The following is a 25115-nucleotide window of genomic DNA, read 5'->3' on the forward strand; positions in this document are numbered from 1 at the left end:
GGAGAAGATAGACAGGTAAGGAGAAGATAGACAGGTAAGGAGAAGATAGACAGGTGAGGAGAAGATAGACAGGTGAGGAGAAGATAGACATGTGAGGAGAAGATAGACATGTGAGGAGAAGATAGACAGGTAAGGAGAAGATAGACAGGTAAGGAGAAGATAGACATGTGAGGAGAAGATACTCTCCAGCAGTGGATGCTTGGAGGTCCTAGGATTCAAAATCCCAACCATTTGATCAGTAGTCCATCTTAACACTCCTGCTCCCATCTATTACATGAGGACAAACAATATAACTTTTGATTTTTTTGTCTAAAGTCATTGGTTGTGTATGAAGTAATGATGGTAGCTGTGTTCTGTCCTCAAGCAGGGACATCAAACAGCAATCCCTGGCTCTGGAAGTAGAACAGGAGGATTATAGGAAAAGGAAGAGCAAACAAAAAGGTATCGAAGTGTTTGCACTCATTGAGTCGAAGTATTTATTCTACTGAGTAAAGCAGACCTCAAATAGAATCGTATTTATTTTTCAGATATTTGTTGGGCTTTGGAGTGAATCTCTAAATCAATAAAGATTGACACATTTCTGGGACACGTGTTTAAACCAGCGGTTCATCACGGGAGGATGCGAATCCGTGTGTGTTGTACGGTGACGTGTGCCGCTGTGGAACAGTCCAAATTTCTTATGGTTGGTTTGTGTCACGGTTTAACAGTCAGGGTTTTGGTTCAGCTTGGCGTTCTGGGAAAAAAATGACTACTCCAATGAATGCCTTTATTTGGTAAGAAACACTTTATCAGGTTCCAAAGAATTTTTTATCACTAAATAAAATTGAGTCAGGCTGACTAACAAAACAAACACGTAGCCAATGGCGTGTCTCGTCAATATGCAGCGGAGAGAGTGTTCAGTGCGTATGGGTGACATTAGCCTCTGCCGTTACCTCTGCCTCGCGTTCTAGGTGTTGAACGTCATCTTCCGCGTGAAACCGAGCTAAACCTTTCACGCTACAACACACAGTACTACAAAAACACATTTATTACCATACAGCCGCCCCAACAGGTTCAGCCATAATAGTTGCCTGGGTTACGTACATATGTGTGGGGCGGAGCTATCAAAACAGGGGTGACACCCATTTGGGTTAAAGGAGTGTTTGTTTGGGTGATTTCAAATGTCAACATTGGATTTCAGAGATCGTGCACCGCACCTTTAATACGAGGTGTTTGTGATCTTGTGTCTCCTGAAGTGGACAAAACTGTCATTCGTCTCGGATGTTCCTGAGGTAAAATTGGCAACATCGTCATATATAATAGCATATAAGTGGATCTGCATCTACATCAACACAATCATCTGCCTTGTACAACATGACATCTTTAACACGATCCTGTAAAACGTCTTTGTTTTGTGAGCTGCTGTAATATAATAAGCCACCCGTGTTCACACATGTAAATACACAAACCTTATACCCAGAGCAGGATTGCCACAGAAATGTAAAAGTAGACACTGTGTTTACCACCAAAACCAATGCAAATGTAGAAGGAAGAGAATATTTCACTTACAAATAGTATATTAACACTGAATAAATAATAAGGCAGAGGTTTAGAGGACACGGTGGCTTAGTGGTTAGCACGTTCGCCTCACACCTCCAGGGCCGTGTTCGATTCCCGCCTCCGCCTTGTTTGTGTGGAGTTTGCATGTTCTCCCCGTGCCTCGGGGGTTTCCTCCGGGTACTCCGGTTTCCTCCCCCGGTCCAAAGACATGCATGGTAGGATGATTGGCATCTCTGGAAAATTGTCCGGAGTGTGTGAGTGTGTGAGTGAATGAGAGTGTGTGTGTGTGCCCTGCGATGAAAAGAAAAAAACAAGCAGAAAATAATCCACGAGACTTTAAACTTCAACACGAGCTCAAAGTTGAGTGTGCAGTGATTAGGTAAGAAAAAGAATATAAGAGAAACTGGAATTTTAGAGAAACTGGAAAATCAGAGATACAGGAAAGCCTTTAAAAGGGCATAAGGAACCTTTTGAAAATTCTGAGTGTAAGAAACCAAACCCAGGCCTAGTTAAAGATAAAGAGCATTCAGCCCCGATATTAAAAAATAATGGTAAATAATGGTTAGGATATGCAAAAATCTAATAAGGAGACATTTTGCAGTGATGGGGGTTAAACAGCGAGGAGCTCCACAGGGAATTGGACACTGCATCACCCATCATGTTGTCTGAGGTCTTATTGCTGAAGATACCTTCTGACTGCAATGAATCTGGGTCAATCTTTGCATTCTTCTCATTTAAACCTGAAGATTTTTTTTATTTATTTTTCTAATTTATTAGTGAAAGTAAATAGATAATTAGCCAGAACTCTGGACCACGCTGTGACGTGTCCACTCTGAGGTGTGACTCCGAGTTAAAACGAGCCTTACTCTGCAGATGGCATATCTGATTCAGCGCTACTGCCGTGTGGTTGCAGGGTTAAAAATGTACTGTATGCAAAGCATTAGTCTAGCTGAAGGCGTTTTCTGATGACATTCTCTATGTTCTGTGCATTGTTTGTGGTGACTCGAATGGTGATGGTGACGGTGATGGTGATGGAGCTTCCGATCTGTCGCTACACTCGTTGTCATAACTACATTGTGTAGTGTAGTCATTGTGTATTCTGTTCATTTTCAGTTTAAAGCTCAGGGACAAACATGCTGCTAAAGTGAGCAGCTGAAGGAATGTTAAGTAACGCAGCTCATGTGTTTAACCGTATGCTGATATCCCACACTGTCAACAATGGTGTAGAGTTGCATGACTTTGGCAGTAAAAAGACCTTGTGCTTTAGTTAATGTTTGGTGTATGTCTGAATTAGCATTGAGTGTTGTTACACCCCTAGTGTGGAAAATGGGCAATCCGTATGCTAACAGTCTGCTAAGCATTGTAGATATATTATACAGCTGGAAGTATGTGCACCCACATGTGCTTCATCACAATCACATGTGCTTCATCACACCCACATGTGCTTCATCCCCAAACATAAAGTCAGAAGTGCACACAGGAAGTGTTCCAGCATGGCACTGCCCACTGACAGCCTCCAACCAGCACGTGTGTGAACTGGCAAAATGGGTAAAAAATATTGAATACATTATGAATGAATTAAAAATGTTTAGAAATTCCTATATTTCTGTATACATGTGGCCCAAAACATCAGGCTTTTACACAAGTCTTAAAAGTAAACACAATCAAGCAAATGAGCCAAAAAATATTATACTTTGTTTAATTATTCAGGAAAATGTTCCAACATTACAGATCTGTGACTGGCAGACGTTTGTGAACCTTTACCTTCAGTATCTGTTGTGACTCTTTGTGCAGTAATAACTGTAAATAAAGTGTCCAGTAACTTTTGATCAATTCTGTGCAACTGTGTAGAACAACTTTATTCCGTTCCTCAGTACTGAAGAGCTTCAACACTGGGGTTTTACTGGGTGTCCTCACGTCAACCGACTGCTTCCATTTCCATTTCTGGCCTTTATCAGACACCCTTTTGCAGACAGACTTACAATTAGATATAGATTATTTAGATTTAAATAGGGTTAAGAGCCTTGCTCAGGGGCCCAGTAGTGGTAGTTTGGTGGACGTGGGCTTCAAACTCATGACCTTCCGGTCGGTAGTCCAATGCCTTAACCACCGACTGCTTCAGGTCCTTCCACAACATTTCTGTTGGATTAAAGTCAGGACATTGACTTGGTCCTTCTAAAACATTACCTTTGTTCCTCTTTAATCGTTCTTTGGTACACAGACTTGGTGCTTGTGATCGTTGTCTTAGTGTCTGACCCATTTTCTCTTGAGATTCAGTTCATGGACAGATATCTTTCCGTTTTCATTTAGAGATCACTGGTACTGTATAATCTTAAATTGTTGTTCTATCAATGGTAGTAAGCTCCTGGTCAATACAGCAATATTTATGCAGAAATATATTACAGATTCCAAGCGACCCTGTAGCTAATGATTTGTTTCCTAGATATTTCCGATAAGCTAATATACGCCGCTGTCAACACCTCGCTGTAGTTCGAGTTTCCTAACATATTGAATAACACAAACACCTGTGTAGTCGATGTTCGTCATTATGCAAGACATTTCATATCTCTGATCACTATTCATCTGAACCACAGACACACCATTGTTCTGATGCTCACGGCTTTCCATCAGCAGTACTGTAGGTGCGCTTTTGACTATCCTTGTTTGGTCGTCGACTCCTGATTGGTTGCTTTCACCTGATTGTTTTCAGCGATTCGTCATTATTTTGTGTTGTTCTTCTCTGTTTGTATGTTTGTCCTGCATTAGTTCTGTTTGTTCTAGGGTCTAGATAACCTGGGTTTTGTGTACTGTGTGCTCTGTTCTGTCGTTTGCATTATGTGATCTTTATGAACCGTGTTTGTGTAGTCGTCGATTCTCCGACGGAAAAAATAATCGTCGTTTCTATGAATATATAAAATGATGCGCCGAAATTTAACACTAGCCAAAAATCTAGACGTCTCGTTAACACGGACAAAGACGTCTGTCTCGGGTCACTGATCTGAGTGTTATTGTGTCCTGACCACACCCAGATCCAACAATGACACGGTTTAAAGGTTTTCCCGTAAAGATGTCAATCACACGTACATGAATCCTGCCCTTCCTTCCCACATTGTAGAGTCTGGCTGCATGACCTGCCTCTATTATCTTATTAACATAAGAACATTAAATTGTGCCTTTATTTACATTTACATTACATCATTTAGTAGACTCCCTTATCCAGAGTGACTTAAATATTATGTGTCGTGTAATGATTAAGAATTCATAATAGAACTAGTAATGATTAACGGGTAATATTATTGATATATTATTACTGATTAAAATACAATGAAGAGAATTTTACAGACATTTGCTGTGTGTTTTTATTTCGAATAACAAATACTAACTGGTGCACTTGATGGTGTGTAAATTGTTGTTAAAGTTTGTATGTTAAAGTTTTTACAGTATAATAAAATTGCCTGTGTTTCACCTCGAGCAATATCTGTACTTGACTTTTACAAACTTATAGTCATAACCTTTTGTGCTACCATTACAGCTATATTTATGGTAAAGGTGCATCTACTAGTTTACTAGGTGTGTGTGTGTGTGTGTGTGTGTGTGTGTGTGTGTGTGTGTGTGTGTGTGTGTGTGTGTGTGTGTGTGTGTGTGTGTGTGTGTGCGTGCGTGCGTGCGTGTTTGAGTGTGTGTGTGTGTGTGTGAGTTTGAGTGTGTGCGTGTGTGTGTTTGAGTGTGTGTGTGTGTGAGTTTGAGTGTGTGTGTGTGTGAGTTTGAGTGTGTGTGAGTTTGTGAGTTTGAGAGTGTGTGTGTGTGTGTGTGTGAGAGAGAGAGAGAGAGAGAGAGAGAGAGTGTGTGTGTGTGTGTGTGTGTGTGTGTGTGTGTGTGTGTGTGTGTGTGTGTGTGTGTGTGTGTGTGTGTGTGTGTGTGTGTGAGTTTGAGTGTGTGTGTGAGAGACAGAGAGAGAGAGAGAGAGGGTGAGTGTGTGTGTGTGTGTGTGTGTGTGTGTGTGTGTGTGTGTGTGTGTGTGTGTGTGTGTGTGTGTGTGTGTGTGTGTGTGTGTGTGAGATTGAGTGTGTGTGTGTGAGACAGAGAGAGAGAGAGAGAGAGAGAGAGAGAGAGAGAGAGAGAGAGAGAGAGAGAGAGTGAGTGTGAGTGAGTGTATTGATTACTGTACATTACAGAGCATTAGATGAAATATAAAATACATATTGATTAGTAGCAGACTTACTGACTACCTGCGTGTATGAGGATGAATCCCAAATTGACCCTTATTGCCCTATGTGGGCTGCAGAACTGCCCTAGTTAGTGCCCTATGTAGGGTCAGAACTGCCCTAGTTAGTGCCCTGTGTAGTGCGCGTGTGCAGGGAATGAGTGATGATGACGGACGGAGCCGTGAGTTTAGCGCTAAGGGGGCTGAATGAGACGCCCTGCATGGGGCGGGACGCGCTATAAAATCTAGCGGATCTTTGTAAATGCTCTTAGACTGGACTTTATTATCATCTTCTTACACTGAGGAGCGAAAAACCTGCTGCAAAAATGAGCAAAATCCTGTTTGGAATCTTCACCGTGGCCCTGTGTTTCACAATGGGTAAGAAACAGCTAGATTTTACATCAGATTAGATCAGATTAGACTAGATCAGATAAACAGAGCGTAAATACTTTAAATACATTACCCTTTTATCACTGCTGCTGGTTATACATCCTGTTTTTCTGGAATTTAACTCCAAATATTAGATTTAAAACTTTTACCTGTTTACTGTCATTTTTTTTTCTATAAAATAGATTTTACTTTCTATTTTTTTCTTCTTTTTTTATTTTTCAAAAAATAAGTGAAATGAGTTTGAGAATACAGACATAAATACACCTTTTATATTATCCGACTTTTCTTTTTTTTTAATACTTAGGAATATTAACATAAACATTTATTCGGGTATTATAGATTTTTCGGGTTATACAGTAAGCCTTCACCCCTGTTATACGTCAGTGGTGTTAGGTGGATGATTGTGTTTACTGTAATGCTGAGAGATGTTCTGTAAAGGTGAAGGTGAGCTACAACTTCTACGCCGTGTTATTAAGTGCCCCACCCAAATGCCCTTATTCCGTTAGCCATCTCTCTGTGTGTTACATTATAACTGTAAAAATCAGTTATAGCTTTAGGATTAGCAGCAGCCTCTCCCTTTACTGTGTGTGTGTGTGTGTGTGTGTGTGTGTGTGTGTGTGTGTGTGTGTGTGTGTGTGTGTGTGTGTGTGTGTGTGTGTGAATCATATCACCATAATTTCTTTTGGCGTTCCTGTTTGACCTGTTTTTATTTAACGGGTCTGAGCAGAACCGACACACATCGTCCGAGACGTGTTCATGGTAAAGCTGAGCTCATGACGGTTCACAATGAGATAATTAAATACATCTCACACCAAATATGATGAGATGCTTTAGACAAGAACTAAGCCTTGACGAGTCTAATACAAAACTAATCAGACCAAATCTGAGACATTTTATATGTTCAATTCAATTCAAGTTTATTTGTATAGCGCTTTTTTAATGTAACCTATAAGACAACATTTAACCAAGTAGAAAAAGAGAACAAATATATATCAGGTATCAGAGAAAACACTGGATATATATATATATATATCATGCACCAAATAATGGACCATATACATCAAATATGAGACCAAATTTAAGGTTGAACTAAATATTTGATTGATTGGGTAAAAAAAAAACAAAGCAATGATGAGACTATATAAATGAACGACGAATCCGACCCGAACCAAAACGAGGTAATTGCTAAACAAAAGTCTTTCTTTGTGAGAAGTACGTTATTAATATTAAAAGCTTGATTGCACAATCCTTAAGACACTTAATAATGACAGGCAAGACGCAGAGACACACCCAAATCCTCATAAATTACAGCTTGCGCATGACTGAACTTGCTTTGATAGACCCACTCACACAGATGTGTGAGGCTTAGTGGTGCTTAGTCACTCTTATGTCTAACTGAGGATTTTCTTATAGCATACACGATTATCGACGAACTTAAAAACTTTTACATAAAAAAAATACATTAAAACAAAACATTGTTACAAATATAATACAGTATCTATAATGGACAGAGACTGTATTTAGTGTGTGTGTGTGTGTGTGTGTGTGTGTGTGTGTGTGTGTGTGTGTGTGTGTGTGTGTGTGTGTGTGCGCGTGAGAGAGAGAGAGAGTGAGAGAGAGAGAGTGAGAGAGAGAGAGTGAGAGAGAGAGAGAGAGAGAGAGAGAGAGAGAGAGAGAGAGAGAGAGAGAGAGAGAGAGGGTGTGTTTGTGTGAGTGTGAGTGTGTATAACCAGTAGGTTAATTGTTTGGGATGAGATGAGTGACACCTGCTGGTAAGATAAAGTACTTCAGGAAAGTACATTGCCTTAACACAGTCTTTACATCAGACGTCCAGCAGAGGGCAGCATCACTGTACAAGCAAACAACTAGCTCAAGCTCGTGTGTATGTGAGCACATTTGTGTACTTATCTACATCTGAGGATTTCTATAATACTCTGATGTTAAATTTAACACCGGTGTGTAACACCGGCTTGCGTCTGGTTCGTGTTAAACTCCGTTCATTGCCACACTTGTGTCCTAATGCAACTGTTTAACCATTACAGCTCCAGTAGTCTAGGATTAGCATGACTAACATGCAGTTGGTGTCTAGTCTTTATGCTTTAGCAATAATGACTGGAATATTCGCATGAACTCGCTTGCTCCACTTAATTAAAAAGTGTTGTGCAATAACAGAAGTTTAGCACTAAGTCCCTGCTGCCACTGCCATCTGCATCTTTGGCCTAAAAGTACTTCTCCTGTCCTGTCCTCCTTGGAAAGTTTGTGTTTCGGCTTGTATTCCTTTTTTAGCTCTTTATGTAGTATCAAACTCATGCTCACTGAGACCTACAGTATAAACTCATCACCCTGAGAACTCCATCGCCTCTCTGAAGCACGGTGGTGGTAGTACGCTTTAATCTCATGGCTGCTGATCCCTTCTTTTATCCAGTTAGTGACTAATGTATGACTTACTCTCTGTTCCTCTGTCTTACTGTGAAAACTGTCTTAATGTATCGTATCTACAAAACTGGCTTATTGCTTAATTGTCTCACTCTCAGCTAGAATTGTGCAAATAGACACACTTTAGTGGAGAACCAGTTCTGGGTGAGGAACTTTGTTTACTTTGCCCTGAGGTAAAACACTTCATCCATTCAGCTGGTTCAGAGGAGTGAGAAATGATGCAACATTCCCTTTAAATAACCAGGCTCTCTTCAGTGGCCCTCATACACCAGTACTCTCCTACATCTGTCTAACCACCTCGCTATCTGTCGAACTCTCTGTGGGATTTCAGGTTGTAGAGGAACAGTAGAGAAGGACAGCGTTCTGAGTCTCATCATAGCTAGTTGCTGATTTATGAGGTGTTAAGTGAATGTTCAGGTCATGTTTTTATTGGATGGTTTAAAGGAATGAAATCCAATCAACAGGTTGTTGACTTGCCAAACCGGAGAAGCTGTACGATCTCTTCTGTAGAAAATTAAGCGTAAAGGTGGCAACCAAGGGCGATGATAAGTGAGTTAAATACGTAGGGTAGAGTTACGTGAGTATTTAATAATGGTAAAGAGAATAATAGAGAAAACAGTAGAGTAGCATAGACGATATAAGTGTATAATGGAGTATTACAGATTTTAACATTATACGTGTTGTGAAAAAGCCGTTTCTTAGTTTGACCATAACTGTTTTTTTTTTATTACATCTTGTTTTTGCTCCTTTAGAGTCCATTCAGTAGAACAGGGGTCATCGGAAACACACACACACTCACACATTTCCATTTGAAGGATATTTTAGGCTTGTGGTCTCGAGTCTGGCTGACTCACTTCATCCCTCAGAGCGCTCGGGCAAACGTTACAGGAGCTCAGAAATGAAAAGACAGAGTGTCAGATTTCTAAAGATGGAAAAATACAACAGACGTATGACGTCAGAAACGAATCAATTATTCATCAGTTATGTTCATGGTGATGTTTGTTGACTGGTGATTTATTAAAAGTAAGCTTGTTTAGCTTAAAAGAAAAAGAAAGAAATGAATCATTAAATTGACTCTTTATGACATCAGAAATCTTCTTGAAAGACTCTTTTTTTAAACGAATCTGTTGAAATGATTCATGAACTCGAATATGAGTCGATTGAAAGTTTTAATGGAGTTGCTCGGGTGAGCGAAGAATTCGAGTAAATGAAAAGGAGGATCAAATGTACACGGCAGTATGGTGAGATATTAAGATACAATTTTTGGTATTCAACAAATTGTGGTGAATAAAATAATACACATCTCAAGAATTCGATTCGTTCGATTTGTAAAATGACGTACAAAGTAGTTTGTCCCTTTAAAGCAACTCTTTAAAAGCAACTTTTGAATCCGGTGAGCTATATTATTACAATGGAAATTAACTTCTAATTCACTTCTACTTACACATTTAGACCTCAACAATGTTGCAATATGAGTCGGCGTCCTCCGCCCACAGGTGTGTCTCTAAAGTGGAGGGACACAAGGTTCCAGTGTGTGGTGTGTGTGTGCTGTGGTGTGTGTGTGTGGTGTGATGTGGTGTGTGTGGTGTGGTGTGTGTTGTGTTAAAACCATTCACCTGAAGCTAAGCCTGTGTGACAAATGCTGAAGTTTACCTGAAGGAGTCAATCAACCAAATGAATCAGTGATGATTTAGAATCAATGTACGATTCGTACGGTACTTGTAAATCGGTCATTATTGTACAAATTATTCTTCTTATTTAACGACTCGAGTTAACTAACGAGTCTTTATTAACCGTTTACTAAAAAAACAAGTATGATCTTGACAAACAATTAAACAGTTCCCGTGTCCTCGAGGCGATTCAATTCCTGCTTCTAATACAAACACGACTCCGAGCGATGAGTCACCAGAACGGACCAGTATTTACACAGTGAGTCGTAATTTTTTCTTCGAAAGAGACGTGTCCCAAGTTTAGGGCAGGATGAGAGACTAAACAAACTGATTCACAAAGAAGTGTGAACAGAAAATGATAAAAACAAAATTCGAAATCAATATTGTGATAACGTTTATTGGGGAAATGCGCTGGATTTCTGTTGTGTCACACTGGCATGATTTTGTTTTACCACCTGCAAACGTGGCATGAGCTACGACGGCAGACTCGACTGGACATACCGGTTTCTAGGATGCTGAATGAAACCGGAATGTGAAACTGTGTAAATTGAGCGGTAACGTTAGAACAATGCCACACCCTTTAACAATGTTTGCCTTCGTTTAATCGACTGCTTTTTTTTATATATATACATTGATATACATTTTAAAGCCAAAGTTGTCCGTTTAATACAAACGTGTGAAACATGCGAAGTTTAATGCTGTTTCAGAGGAAATCAGAAAACTACTCTGTCGTGTGATTTTGATGAATCAGTTTGGAAGCAGGGTTAGTACGTTCTCCTCACACCTCCAGGATATTTGGGGGTTCGATTCCTGCCTCCGCCGTGTGTGTGTGGAGTTTGCATGTTCTCCCCGTGCCTCGGGGGTTTCCTCCGGGCACTCCGGTTTCCTCCCCCGGTGCAAAGACATGCATGGTAGGTTGATTGGCATCTCTGGAAAATTGTCCGTAGTGTGTGAGTGTGTGAGTGCGTGTGTGAATGAGAGTGTGTGTGCCCTGTGATGGGTTGGCACTCCGTCCAGGGTGTATCCTGCCTCGATGCCCGATGACGCCTGAGATAGCACAGGCTCCCCGTGACCCGAGGTAGTTCGGAAACACACATAGAAATGAAGCTGTGGTTTTAGAAAACTGATCAAATTTACCTGAGTCGGTTTTTTCCAAATGTGAGCAGGATCTCAGTGGATGGTCTTATCAACCCTCGGTTTCTGATTGGGAAGCTTTGTGGTTTGTTTCTGTTCTTAAACTGCGTATAAGCACTTTTTACTTAGGCCTAGAAGTTGAGAGGAATGAATCAAGTTGAAAGCACAAATTCAATTGATTCCGAAGAGTTAGTAAAGTGAATCACATGCACGTGAGTCAATTAACTCAAATGTTCAAAATAAACGAATCACAATACTAATGAGGGAATCATTAATAAAAGACTCCTTCGGGTGAATCGGTTTAGTAGGGCTGACACACTGAATGAGTCAATTGCTCATGAAGATTCAAACACACACAAACACGCGCACACACACACACACACACACACACACACAGAAAAACACACAGCCTGCAGCTGTAGGAAAGAGAATCTGTTCTCTAATCTCAAAGCAAAGCAGAAGCTGAGTTTCAGGACGGATGAGTCGGTTTCAGGTTGATTCACAAGGGAAGATGAAATGAACAGAAGCTGTGGCTACTGAAGTCATGAGCATTGTTCATGTCAACAAAGAGAAGTCTTATAGATTAGGGGCGGCATTATAGCATCGGTTCTTTTCTACAATGCGCAGGCCGGATGATTCTGAAGGCCGTATCATGATCACTGTACACTTTTCTGAGGTAACGTGTTAATGTACATTCACGTTCACAGCAGAAGGTAACATACAGTAACGTGTACATTAACGTTCACAGCAGAAGGTAACGTACATTAACGTGTACATTAACGTTCACAGCAGAAGGTAACGTACAGTAACGTGTACATTTATGATCACAGCAGAAGGTAACGTACAGTAACGTGTACATTAACGTTCACAGCAGAAGGTAACGTACAGTAACGTGTACATTAATGTTCACAGCAGAAGGTAACGTACAGTAACGTGTACATTTATGATCACAGCAGAAGGTAACGTACATTAACGTGTACATTAACGTTCACAGCAGAAGGTAACGTACAGTAACGTGTACATTAACGTTCACAGCAGAAGGTAACGTACATTAACGTGTACATTAACGTTCACAGCAGAAGGTAACGTACATTAACGTGTACATTAATGTTCACAGCAGAAGGTAACGTACATTAACGTGTACATTAACGTTCACAGCAGAAGGTAACGTACATTAACGTGTACATTAATGTTCACAGCGTACATTACCGTGTACATTTGAGTGAACGTGAATCTTGACTCTCTTATCAAGAGAAACATAGAAAAGTGCTTAGAATTCTCCACTTGTGATTACGACCTTACTGAGCCCTTATGTGCTAATGACCTTATGTGCTGTTCTTAAAGAAAAACTCCCTTTGGGGGAAAATGGGATGACGATGAATGATCTTTCAAAACAAAGTCGAGTGAATTATTTTGAAGTTCTTTTTTTTATGTGTTATTTTACACTGACACATCACTTTAGTCATCATCACAAGATGCTGTATGCAAGCTAACATCTCTTGCTCTCCCTCTCTCTCTCTCTCTGTCTGTCTCTCTCTCTCTCTCTCTCTCTCTCTCTCTCTCTCTCTCTCTCTCTCAGGTTACACCCTGCAGTGCTACAAATGTGATATTGGATTTTGGGGTTTGTGTGCGACCTCAGAAGTGGGATGTTCAGCTGGCCAGCAATGTTTCAGTGGAGCTGGGAAAACAGGTAATATTAACTGTCACATCTCTCTCTCTCTCTCTCTCTCTCTCTCTCTCTCTCTCTCTCTCTCTCTCTGCATGATTCCTGCTATCATACATGGTGCATATAGTGCACTATGTATGGTGTATGAGCTCATGATGTAATAAAGTCACTTTGTTTTGGCCTGAAGATTTGTAATCAAAAACAGCTGGAATAACAGCATTAATCTCTCTCTCTCTCTCTCTCTCTCTCTCTCTCTCTCTCTCTCTCTCTCTCTCTCTCTCAGCGGGTGTGATTAAGTTGAATATGAAGGGATGTCTGGACCTAGTCGACTGCAATAAGACGACGGATGTTCATTTTCCCACCAACTCAAGCGGCTCCGTCTACCAAATGACCAAAACCTGCTGCAACACTGACCTGTGCAACACTGCTGCACCGCTCACTAACACTCACACACTCACCCTCGCCATCACCTCGCTCGCCACGGTGCTCCTCACCAAGGTGCTGGGGTGAGGGTCTCACACACACACACACACACACACACACACACACACACACTGTGTCACATTTCCTCTGCGGTGCGTCAGTTCCTGTCTGATTAAATACCGTTTCTGTTTTATTTTCCTTTTATTGCAGGTAAAACTGTAAAACTTTCCTGCGACCTCGTCGCCATGTCGCTCGCTCATGTTAGGAATCGCAGCCTTCCATTTTTTTCTTTCTCATTTGACCTCTTTTTACTTGTGTTGTAAGGAAACATGACGTAACTGTTTTTACCGAATCTTTATAAGTGACACTCTATAAGTGTATATTAAGTGAGTCTGTTATTCTCGATCTTTTCTCAAATTGTTTACTTTTTTGTATTGTTTTGTCCTTTTTTTTTATTTCCATTCATGGAACACTTAATCATTTTTAGTCATTTCAACTGAATAATTCTGTCATTTCTTTCGAATAAGAGATATTTATCCACAGAAAATCTTTCCATGTGCCAGAATTCAGCCCTGATGTTTTGTTCCACGGGGTTTTAATGTCGGACCCGTGTGTGTGTGTGTCTACACACTCGTCTTTACATCGGGATCCTAAACAAAATAGAGTTATTTGGTGGTTGTGATATGTATAAAATATGATGATGTTAAGGGGACAAAAAAAAAAAACAAAGATCTTGCTTGAGATGATGTTGGCTGTGTGCTTCCTGATCAGGTGATGGATAAAAATAAACCAGAATTGGCCAACAGAAGCTGTGTGACTTTTCTTGAATCATCCAGAGACGTAACGGAGACAGTTTTCCAGTCGACAGGTTCAACCCTGCAATGTTGCAATGTTCTACTAATAAATATAGGAAGGAAGCGATTACAGAAAGATTGCTACAGATATATGAGATCACTTCTCGTGTCTTAGATCTCACTTGGAATGGTTTCAAATATCCTAGAAGTGTTGCGTCATCGCCGTGAAATCGTCTTCGCGACGGTCATCAGATGTATCAAAGGAAAATAGAAAACGAGAAAAATATCAAACGAAAATAGAAAATGTGTGTATTGTATTTTACATAACTGATTGATTGGTGAAGGAAATTATCTGTAAATATGTTTACAGTACAGGAAATATTTTACATTTCTGAACCAAACCAACCTGCTTCATGGGGAATAACGAGCTCACACGTGTTTCTTCTGAAGTAAGTGTGTTACAGAGAGTTCTGGTCAGATGTCCTGAAACGTCTTTACGGTATTTCCTTTTTGAAGTAGCGAAGCAGAATAAAAGCATGTTAGTGACTCACTGACGATTTACGTTGGATGAGATCCGACATTCAAAGTCTCTAACCGCGCACCAAACGTACGCACACTTTTTTGCATGTGCAGCAAAACAGTACGTGAGAAGCGGATCGGAAGAGAACGTCTTGTTGGTTCCGCACGCCGTCACCACGAGCGACCCCGAGCTCGTCGTTCTGTATACAAACCTACACGATATTATTTATAGTGTAATTTGACATTCCTGATAGAGTTCTGCACTCTGATTGGACGGAAGGTGTTGATTAGTTTTTTCTAACAGCAGCTCTGACAGTAGCGCAGGTTTATATTATTATATTGTGTTCCTCACATGAATCGTTTCTATAGTAACAACTCACATACACTCAGTAACAACTCAACTATACACAGGGATTTACAGCGGACCAGTAAAAAAAAATAAAATAAAAATAAAGGTGCTTTGGGGTTTTTTTTATACAGAAAATTCTACAACTTGAAAATAATAAAATTTAAAAACTACAGCGGAAAAACTTCGATAAACTCTAAGACACTGCTGTGGTATAAGAGGAGTAAACACTTAAGGATGTGCTTTTATGGCAAAAGAATGAATTGGTGGTAAATGTAACACTCCCACACACACACACTCCCACACACACACACACACACACACACACACACACACACACACATACACACAGTCATGTCGTCAGCTCTTTGAGCAATGCTATCAGTGTGTTCTGATCTCAGTTATTCCAGTTGTACAGGATTCTAAAGAAAGGCGACCTTCTGCTTACATATTGCATCAGTATCAATGTTGAGCGACCATTTTGTTCAAAACCGTATTTACTTTAATGTTTAAAATATTTTTCAGCCAAGTCATATTTGACGAATTTTTAAGATTCCAGAGCAGTGAAAACACGTGCAAACGACACCGTGACCTTGTCAGTTATGTTTAAAGTACCTGTACATCGACATGTATTGATTTTAACGACAAGGAATGTTTTAGATTTCAACTTCCTAATTCTTTGCAAAGTAGCCGTGACTCTTAAAAGCAACAAATCCTAACAACGGTCTCAAATTATTTCATTAACATTAAGTGTTACTTTAAATAGATAAAACCAGAAGCAACTCAACACCTGCTAAAGAAAAATTGGATGTCTAACCCGTGATTAAAAACAGGACCTCGATCCTGTCACAACGTCAGACTTTCCCTTTATCGCCAAGATCCCAGAAAAGGTCGTAGCGCAGATGTCATGTTCACAGGAATAACATTCATGAAATGTATCAGTCAGGATTTAGACCTCATCATAGCACATTGACAGCATTGGTTAAAGCTGTAAATGACCTGTTGTTGGTCTCTGCAGCTTTTGAAATCATTTTTCATGCAATTCTGCTTGCTAGAAAATTAAATACTGTTTTATTTGTACGTTGTACGTCGTATTCGTACCATAGGGACGTAAAATTTCAGGTTCTCATTTAGGTGATGTCCGAGTGTGAGATTATAAATCACTTACTTTCTATAACTTCTATACTTTCTTTTGAAGAGAGAGAGAGAGAGAGAGAGAGAGAGAGAGAGAGAGAGAGAGAGAGAGAGAGAGAGAGAGAGAGAGAGAGAGAGAGAAAGTTTGGTGTTCTACAAGGTTCTATTTTAGGCCCACTGCTTTCTGTGTAAAGTCTAGAGTCAATAATCACACCAAAGTCAATTATTGACTTATAGTATTGACTCTAGGCTTTCATTCGAAGCTCATGTTGATAATATAAGTTTGTAAAAGGAATTTTTTTTTTTTAATTCTTACATAATGTGTAATAAAGTCATAACTATAAAATCGTTCACAAATTTTTACGTATCCTCCACACTGAGAGGAGAATTTGAGCTGAGGTGTCGATATAAAATACGACTTTATCACTTCTCTCTATTCATTTCCTTCCTTTTACTTCTACATCAGATTTTCATTCATTCATTCGTTCATTTTCTACCGCTTATCCGAACTACTCGGGTCACGGGGAGCCTGTGCCTGTCTCAGGCGTCATCGGGGCTTCGAGGCAGGATACACCAGTGGTCATTGTCTCAAAGCAGCTTTACAGAAGTACACAAAGAGAATAAAGTTTAAAATGACGTTATTATTTATCTCTAACATGCTGTATATCTCTAATGATCAGGCCTGAGGTGATGGTGATGGTGATGAGGAAAAAACTCCCTGAAATGAAAAGAGAAAGAAACCTTGAGAGGAACCAGACTCGGAAGTGAACCTCATCCTCATTTAGGTTCATCCTCATCCGTATCCTCATTTAGGTGACACTGGACAGTAAATAATGTAAATAATGTCGTTTCTACCACAGTTTCACTCCTCCCCATAAGCAACATCTCTGATACCCGGACAAAATAATATTCGTCTACATTAATACGATAATTGCAGTAATAAAAGGCTTTCAGAAGGTGTTCGATAGCTTTGAGTCGGTGTATTTTCTTTACTGCTGTTTTAATTAGCATGGTCTTTGTTTGGTTTACAGTGTTTATCTCTTCTGCCTGGTTTCACTGTGTATCATTGCGACATGACTAACAACCTGCTTTGGGCTGCCGAACCACATTTCTGTCCCTCATGCATCACCTGTATTGAAAACACAATGTGTTGCCACACCCCATCCTCTGGCCAGCATATAAATGTCCACAGCTTTCACACGGATGTCATTTGTGAGGAACGCCTGTGAGGACACATCTTTTAGGACAGTCTTTTGAGTTTGTGTTTGTTACACTCCAAGTTCCAGGATGAAGTACGTGCTTTTGGGAATCGTCGCAGTGATCGGACTCTTCGCTCTCGGTGAGTCCACTCACAAATCTCACGTATTGCATTTTATATCATTTTACATCTTACATAACATTTTTACAGACTGATAAAGACGATTTTTCGATAATGACGAATAGGTCATAAAATAAAAATAACTAATAATACGTCCGATTAAAAAATAATACGTACAGATATTTTAATATATACGTTTTTATTTATTTTACATTTATTTATGCATTTAGAATTTATCAGTAATATCTAATTAACTGCAAAGATTTCATGAATCTATAAAAGCAGGATACAATGATATGTTTTATAACAATTCTTGTGTGTGTGTGTGTGTGTGTGTGTGTGTGTGTGTGTGTGTGTGTGTGTGTGTGTATAGAGCAGGTTTCAACAACACTGTCTTTATATACATACACATGGATGGATAGTTTCTTAATAATAAACAAAATAAATTACTTAAACCAAGAAAACAAAGCAATTAAAAAACTAAGATAACAAGAAGAACATAATGTAGCTCATACGTGAATAGAATATTTGAAATATCTCTCTCTCTCTCTCTCTCTCTCTCTCTCTCTCTCTCTCTCTCTCTCTCTCTCTCTAGCGGAGTCTCTGACCTGTAATACATGTCCAGTGGGTCTGGTTGGAATCTGCCTGAGCCCCTCGACCACTACCTGTACCACCAACACATCTGTGTGCACCACATCAAAAGCCAGTGAGTCTCACCAACTAATTAATCATCATTACCACTTACAGGACACTCTGCACTTACCTCCACCTGTCCCACACCGGGACCTACAGACTGACCAAATGTTCCAGATAGAAACGGTTGATTTTACATGCTGGAACCTCATGGATGATACAGGAATTTAGATTTCTGCTTGTTTTTAATGTATCCATGAAAGCAAATTTTTGACTTTAGAATCCGAGGTAGAATTTTCAAAATAAAAGTGTGTCGTTTCAGCAAATCTGTTTTTTTAAACACAAAAAGGCTGCATATGCCTGATAAAAACGTCATCTCTGTCTTGCTTGTCTTTAATTTTGCTCGTCTTTCATTTCTTTCATTGGTATCGTAGTGCGAATTCTAGCGTTAGGTAATCGTGTAAAAGGTTTAGTGGTTGTATGATATATCTAAGCTTTCGATTCTTGTTTCTTCCTCTCAGGTTTCCCGAGCATCTCTTTCTTCGTGGGTTTTACCTCTCTGAACTGCTTGGAGTCGGCTCAGTGTAATGTCACTACCAATGGCACCATCCTGGGTGCGACATACAACGTCGCCCAGACCTGCTGTAACACAGACAAATGCAACACCCTTCAGAGTGGTGCCTCCTACGTCCAAGTCTCCATCACTGCAGTTCTGAGCACCGCCCTGCTAGCCTGTGTCTGGGGTCAGTCTGTCTACTGACTGTTGTAATCTGACTCATTCATAATCTCATTACTCTTACTGTGATAACATGGCTGTTTCAAACAATTAACACTTCAAGATCTTTTTTGAGTTAATTGTACCACCGTGTTACAATAATCTTAAGATAATAAATCCACTTTTACAATGTCAAAATAATGGGTTTCTAATCTATGCCCAAAAACAATGGAAGGATTTTTTTTTTTTAAATCAAACAATAGAAAAAGAAAACTTTTTCTATTTACTTTATAGAGTTTACATTTAAATATTAAATATGAAGATATTTCTGGAGAGAAAGTACTATGATGAGGTGAAAAGATGTCTTTAAAACTCACCTCTGAAGTATGAAAGCTGTGCTTTAAACATGATTGTACTAGTTTCTTTATAATGTTATAATAATGTGTATAATTGGGAAAATGTATAAGCTATATTACCACATTTCTACCATTTTCAATATTACACTCTTTTCCATCAAAATGTGTATTATAAACTAAGCTTAAGTCTTGGGCACTTTTTAAAAAATTAAAATGTGACCATTCCATAATAAATCAGTTTTACTGTAAAAACCTTTTAACCTCCTGGCTGGCTCACCAATTGTTGTTTTTTTGGTATAATATCTACATATTAAGTCTCTTCAGATGTCACAGAGTTACATTTATCTCATTTATATAGCATGAAAGTTATTTGAGAAGGATATAGGAAAACATTATGCACAACAGAAGGATGAATATTATCCTTACGTCCTTAATGTGAGTGGTTCTTTATTCATCCATGCAACCCAAAGTCAGTGTAGCACAAAAACACTGATATGTTCTCACCCTGGTCTTTTACTCCTTATTGAGGCTTCCTTTAAATTATTTGTCTTCTATTGATCTTGGTGATGACTTTACAGGTAGTTATATTTGTTGATCTTCAAAAATTGATCTTAAAATGCCACTGTTCCAGCTTCATCTGGTCCAAAACGCAGCTGCCAAAAACTTCACTAGCTGCCAATTAGGTACAGAACAGAGATTTGTTACTTGTTTTTAATCATGGCTTGGCACAGTGTTGTAGCTGTTAGCTCATCTGTCTCCAAAATACCTCCAGAGCTTTGAGATCGTCTAATCAGATACTTTAATCCCGTCCTTAAACTCATAAGAATTTCAAAGGTTGCCAGACTTTAATAAAGGCAGTTGACCAAGAAGGGGGATCCTAAGTGTGTATTGTAGGCATGAGCATCGGAAGCAAATAAAAAGTGGGTGGGTCCTGTCTGACGCCCATGATTGTAGGTGTAGTTGAGGAGTAAGTGAACGCCAGGCAGATCTTCTCATCATAAAAGGTGGCAAAGTCTTCAGCAGGCAGAAAGGATGGTGCAGGAAGAGCCAGGAGGGAAGTACAAGGATCACAAGGATTATAAGGATCTTGTGCAGAAGTGTCCACCTTTTCTGGAAGAACGCAACTGATGCAGAAGAGACTTTGGACAGGAGAGAGCAGTAAAAGCAGAGATCCTTGTTGAGTTAAACACCGTAAGAGCCTACGGATACTGCACACAAATTATGAGTATCAGTATCCATGAGTGTATGAAGAGGTCTGTTCTTTAGCCATTAATACAATCAGTTTGAAATCATTACCTCTTATACAATCATATGTCACTGTTAAGCAGAGCTATCTTTACTTTATTACACTTATGACGTGACGTACGGCTAAGTACGGTGATTCATACTCAGAATTCGTTCTCTGTATTTAACCCATCCAAAGTGCGCACACACACACAGCAGTGAACACACACACACACACCGTGAACACACACCCGGAGCAGTGGGCTGCCATTTATGCTGCGGCGCCCGGGGAGCAGTTGTGGAGGTTCGGTGCCTTGCTCAGGGGCACCTCAGTCGTGGCCGGCCCGAGACTCGAACCCACAACCTTAGGGTTATTACTCAGACTCTCTAACCATTAGGCCACACCTTCCCCCCCTAACTGAGTCTGGGAACCCACCTCACAGCAAAGCTTCAAGGAGGTCAACATTTTTAAACACACTTCACTTTAATTATAAATAGCATTTTACAATCTATGTATCGTTATTAGAAATCGTATAAACGAGTTGTCTGCTGTCTAAACAAGTCCGTACAATGTGTTCACGAATACAAGCACAGAAAAGGGGTGGGTGTGGCAGAACCACACAAAAGCTGGGGAAAATGGAGAGACATGGACGATTTTCATTCATACATTAAAGCATTTTTATGTCACATCACACGAGATTTGTTACCTGACTGCGTGTTTTTTACTCAGTGTAACAGAGTGGTTTTCTGCTCAGCATGGAAAATGACTCAGTCTTTAAACAGATGTGTGGTTCGGCCTGTTACATCAGAGCATGTAATTATGGAGAGAAAAATAACAAAGCTATTACCATGGAAAGAGAGGATTAAGATTTAACATTTAGTGTTGCTCAAACTGAGTCATGTGTGTATCGTGCTGTTTAATGAGCGTTATATCTGTACTTGGGTTAAAAGGACACTGAACTAATACTAATTAAAACATTGTTAGAAAGTGACAAGATGGGAAAGCAAAAAAATAAAACAGCGATACAGAGATAGAGCAAAAAAGAGTGTGGGGGGGGGGGGGGATAGAAGCCACACTTGTATACAATATGGAGAACACACACCATGAACAGTATGCCTCTGTATTATACTGTTCCACCACACCCTGTGAGGAGCCACACCCGGACTCACTTTGGCATAAACACTCGGCATAAACACAGACACACACACACACACATACACGGTAAACACTCGGCATAAACACAGACACACACACACACGGTAAACACTCGGCATAAACACAGACACACACACGGTAAACACTCGGCATAAACACAGACACACACACACGGTAAACACTCGGCATAAACACAGACACACACACGGTAAACACTCGGCATAAACACAGACACACACACGGTAAACACTCGGCATAAACACAGAGACACACACACACACATGGTAAACACTCGGCATAAACACAGACACACACACACGGTAAACACTCGGCATAAACACAGACACACACACACGGTAAACACTCGGCATAAACACAGACACACACACACGGTAAACACTCGGCATAAACACAGACACACACACACGGTAAACACTCGGCATAAACACAGACACACACACACGGTAAACACTCGGCATAAACACAGACACACACACACGGTAAACACTCGGCATAAACACAGACACACACACACGGTAAACACTCGGCATAAACACAGACACACACACACGGTAAACACTCGGCATAAACACAGACACACACACACGGTAAACACTCGGCATAAACACACAGACACGGTAAACACTCGGCCTAAACACAGACATACACACACGGCAAACACTCGGCATAAACACACACACACATACACGGTAAACACTCGGCATAAACACAGACACACACACACGGTAAACACTCGGCATAAACACAGACACACACACACACACACGGTAAACACTCGGCATAAACACAGACACACACACATACACGGTAAACACTCGGCATAAACACAGACACACACACATACACGGTAAACACTCGGCATAAACACAGACACACACACACGGTAAACACTCGGCATAAACACAGACACACACGGTAAACACTCGGCATAAACACAGACACACACACGGTAAACACTCGGCATAAACACACACGGTAAACACTCGGCATAAACACAGACACACACACGGTAAACACTCGGCATAAACACAGACACACACATGGTAAACACTCGGCATAAACACAGACACACACACGGTAAACACTCCGCATAAACACAGACACACACACGGTAAACACTTGGCATAAACACTCGGCATAAACACACACGGTAAACACTCGGCATAAACACACATGGTAAACACTCGGCATAAACACAGACACACACACACGGTAAACACTCGGCATAAACACAGACACACACACACGGTAAACACTCGGCATAAACACACATGGTAAACACTCGGCATAAACACAGACACACACACACGGTAAACACTCGGCATAAACACAGACACACATACACGGTAAACACTTGGCATAAACACACACAGTAAATGTGCAGTGTAAACACACAAACAGTAAACACACACACACACAGTAAATGTGCAGTGTAAACACACAAACAGTAAACACACACACACACACACACACACACACACACACAGTAAATGTGCAGTGTAAACACACAAACAGTAAACACACACACACACACACACACACACACACACACACACACACACACACACACACACACAGTAAATGTACAGTGTAAACACAACATAAACTTTGTGACACTCGGCATAACCACTGTATAAAACACAGAAATACTCATTAAGCATGAACACGTGCACCGCAGTGCATTAATACGAGACAATGTCTCCATCTAGTGTCTGTTATGGTGTAACACATTATAGACCTTAACCTGAACACAGCCGTGTGACCACGCCCAGTTCATTACGTATGCCACCATCACTTAACCACATGACGTCATGTAATCTGCTGTAACGTTTAACTGGTTGCTCCACAAGGAGGCGCCATTAACTCTAAGTTACATTTTACTGTATTACAGCACAATTAAATTACAGCTGCTTCTCAAATCACACAAAGACTAATTAGTAAGCACATCATTTACATGTTTTTAAGATGGTGGCGAGGAGAAAAGTAAAGTGATAGAGCATAGATTTGAGTATATAACACAAATATAGATGTGTTAGCGGTATATTCTATGACAGTTTTGATGAAAACTAATGCAAAGTCTCAACATTTATTTCCATCATGAATTGCATGGCCTTGTAATGATGATGGGATTCGGACTGCTGCGTAAAGTCGTCTCCAGGTCGGGACTCTGTGGTCTATGGCCAATCTATGTGTGAAAATAATGTCTCGTTCTCCCTCAACTACTCCTTTACAGTTTGAATCCTGGCATCATCTGGGATCAATCCATCCCATCATGGAAGCAAAAATCCACTGATCAGAGATCATCAGCTTTTTGGGCTCATAGCGATGTTGAACCTGGCCCTAGGAATGATGGTTGCATCACTGCATGCACTGATGGTGGTTTACTTAAAGCTACACATCTGTTTAATCCCTTAAATTCTCTTCACAATGTGTGTGTGTGTGTGTGTGTGTGTGTGTGTGTGTGTGTGTGTGTGTGTGTGTGTGTGTGTGTGTGTGTGTGTGTGTGTGTGTGTGTGTGTGTGTGTGTGTCTGCGTGCCTGTCTCTCTCTGTGTGTGTGTGTGTGTGTGTCTGCGTGTCTGCGTGTGTTTTGTTAGAGACAGAGCGGGGGGGGGGTTATTTTGTGAACATTTTGTCTTGTTTAAAGATAAAATCGTTGACTGTATATTGGACCTTCACTGGGCTGCCGTTAAACATAGACCTTTCCAATATGGCGGTCGCACTGACGTGCTGCGTGCGCTAGCATACACGGCTAACCCGCTTTGCGGTCACCCATAGAAATGAAGCTGAAAGGAAGTGGGTTGAGTCTGTGTACATGAGCCTAAAACTGTCTCCAATAAAGTGTAATATAGTCTAACGGGTCCCGGTGTGTGCAGTGCTGACGGTTTACTTCACTTTCACACGGATCTCTGGCGCTGTTTGGACTTTTACACCGATTCTCTAACGTTATTTCACACCGGAAGTCGATTCGGATCGGTGGAGAAATTTTTCCATTTTTGCAACTAAAATTGTTTTTATTATTATTTTAAAGTATTTTAAAGTATCAAGATTTTGGTTTTGTCTGTTGGATTTAAAGCATTAGGTTCGATTAAAAAGAACTAAAATGAGCGACGCGAATCAGCCGGAAATTGAGCTGTTTGTGAAGGTGAGTTTATAGTGAAGTATATTATTATATTTATATTATAGTTATAATTATAGTCTTATTTATGTTGCACTATTGTGACTCTTTATACAGGGGAAACATCACATCTTACACATTTATAGTCTTATTTATAAATAGTAAATAAGTTATTATAGTCGTGTACTGATTTAAAACCCTAATGAAATAATCACATCTGATTAAAATGCACTCGATCGTTTGTGAGCTGATGATAAACATGAAAAAAAGAGAGGATTTAAAAAAAAAAAAAAAAAAAGCTCAGTGAATAATAAAGTACCT

At 40.1% G+C, this 25115-nt stretch overlaps 3 protein-coding genes across 4 annotated transcripts in view; all 3 read left to right on the plus strand.

Annotated features, from left to right (window-relative positions):
- Positions 1-5966: 5966 nt before the first annotated feature.
- Positions 5967-14270, plus strand: spaca4l (sperm acrosome associated 4 like). The gene is made up of 4 exons (XM_047819209.1): positions 5967-6121; positions 12953-13063; positions 13323-13545; positions 13673-14270. Exons 1-4 carry the CDS (start codon positions 6070-6072, stop codon positions 13674-13676), a joined length of 390 nt encoding a protein of 129 aa, XP_047675165.1. The 5' UTR covers positions 5967-6069; the 3' UTR covers positions 13677-14270.
- A 3175-nt stretch (positions 14271-17445) lies between these two features.
- On the plus strand, positions 17446-19542 carry lye (lymphocyte antigen-6, epidermis). Its single transcript, XM_027167898.2, has 3 exons — positions 17446-17594; positions 18169-18279; positions 18728-19542. The coding sequence occupies exons 1-3, from the start codon at positions 17543-17545 to the stop codon at positions 18964-18966; spliced, it is 402 nt and encodes a 133-aa protein (XP_027023699.1). The 5' UTR covers positions 17446-17542; the 3' UTR covers positions 18967-19542.
- Positions 19543-24403: 4861 nt separating this feature from the next.
- The window catches only part of clic1 (chloride intracellular channel 1), a 7604-nt gene continuing 6892 nt past the window's right edge, over positions 24404-25115 (plus strand). The window contains exons 1-2 of one of the 2 annotated variants that reach the window (XM_047819208.1): positions 24404-24652; positions 24753-24821. In XM_047819208.1, the coding sequence (XP_047675164.1) occupies positions 24780-24821 (42 nt within the window). In that variant the 5' untranslated portion in view covers positions 24404-24652; positions 24753-24779. Of the gene's footprint in view, positions 24822-25115 lie in introns of both variants that reach the window. The other variant, XM_027167892.2, reaches the window with a different exon arrangement.

Source organism: Tachysurus fulvidraco, chromosome 10, assembly GCF_022655615.1.
Source record: "Tachysurus fulvidraco isolate hzauxx_2018 chromosome 10, HZAU_PFXX_2.0, whole genome shotgun sequence".
Lineage (NCBI taxonomy): Eukaryota > Metazoa > Chordata > Actinopteri > Siluriformes > Bagridae > Tachysurus > Tachysurus fulvidraco.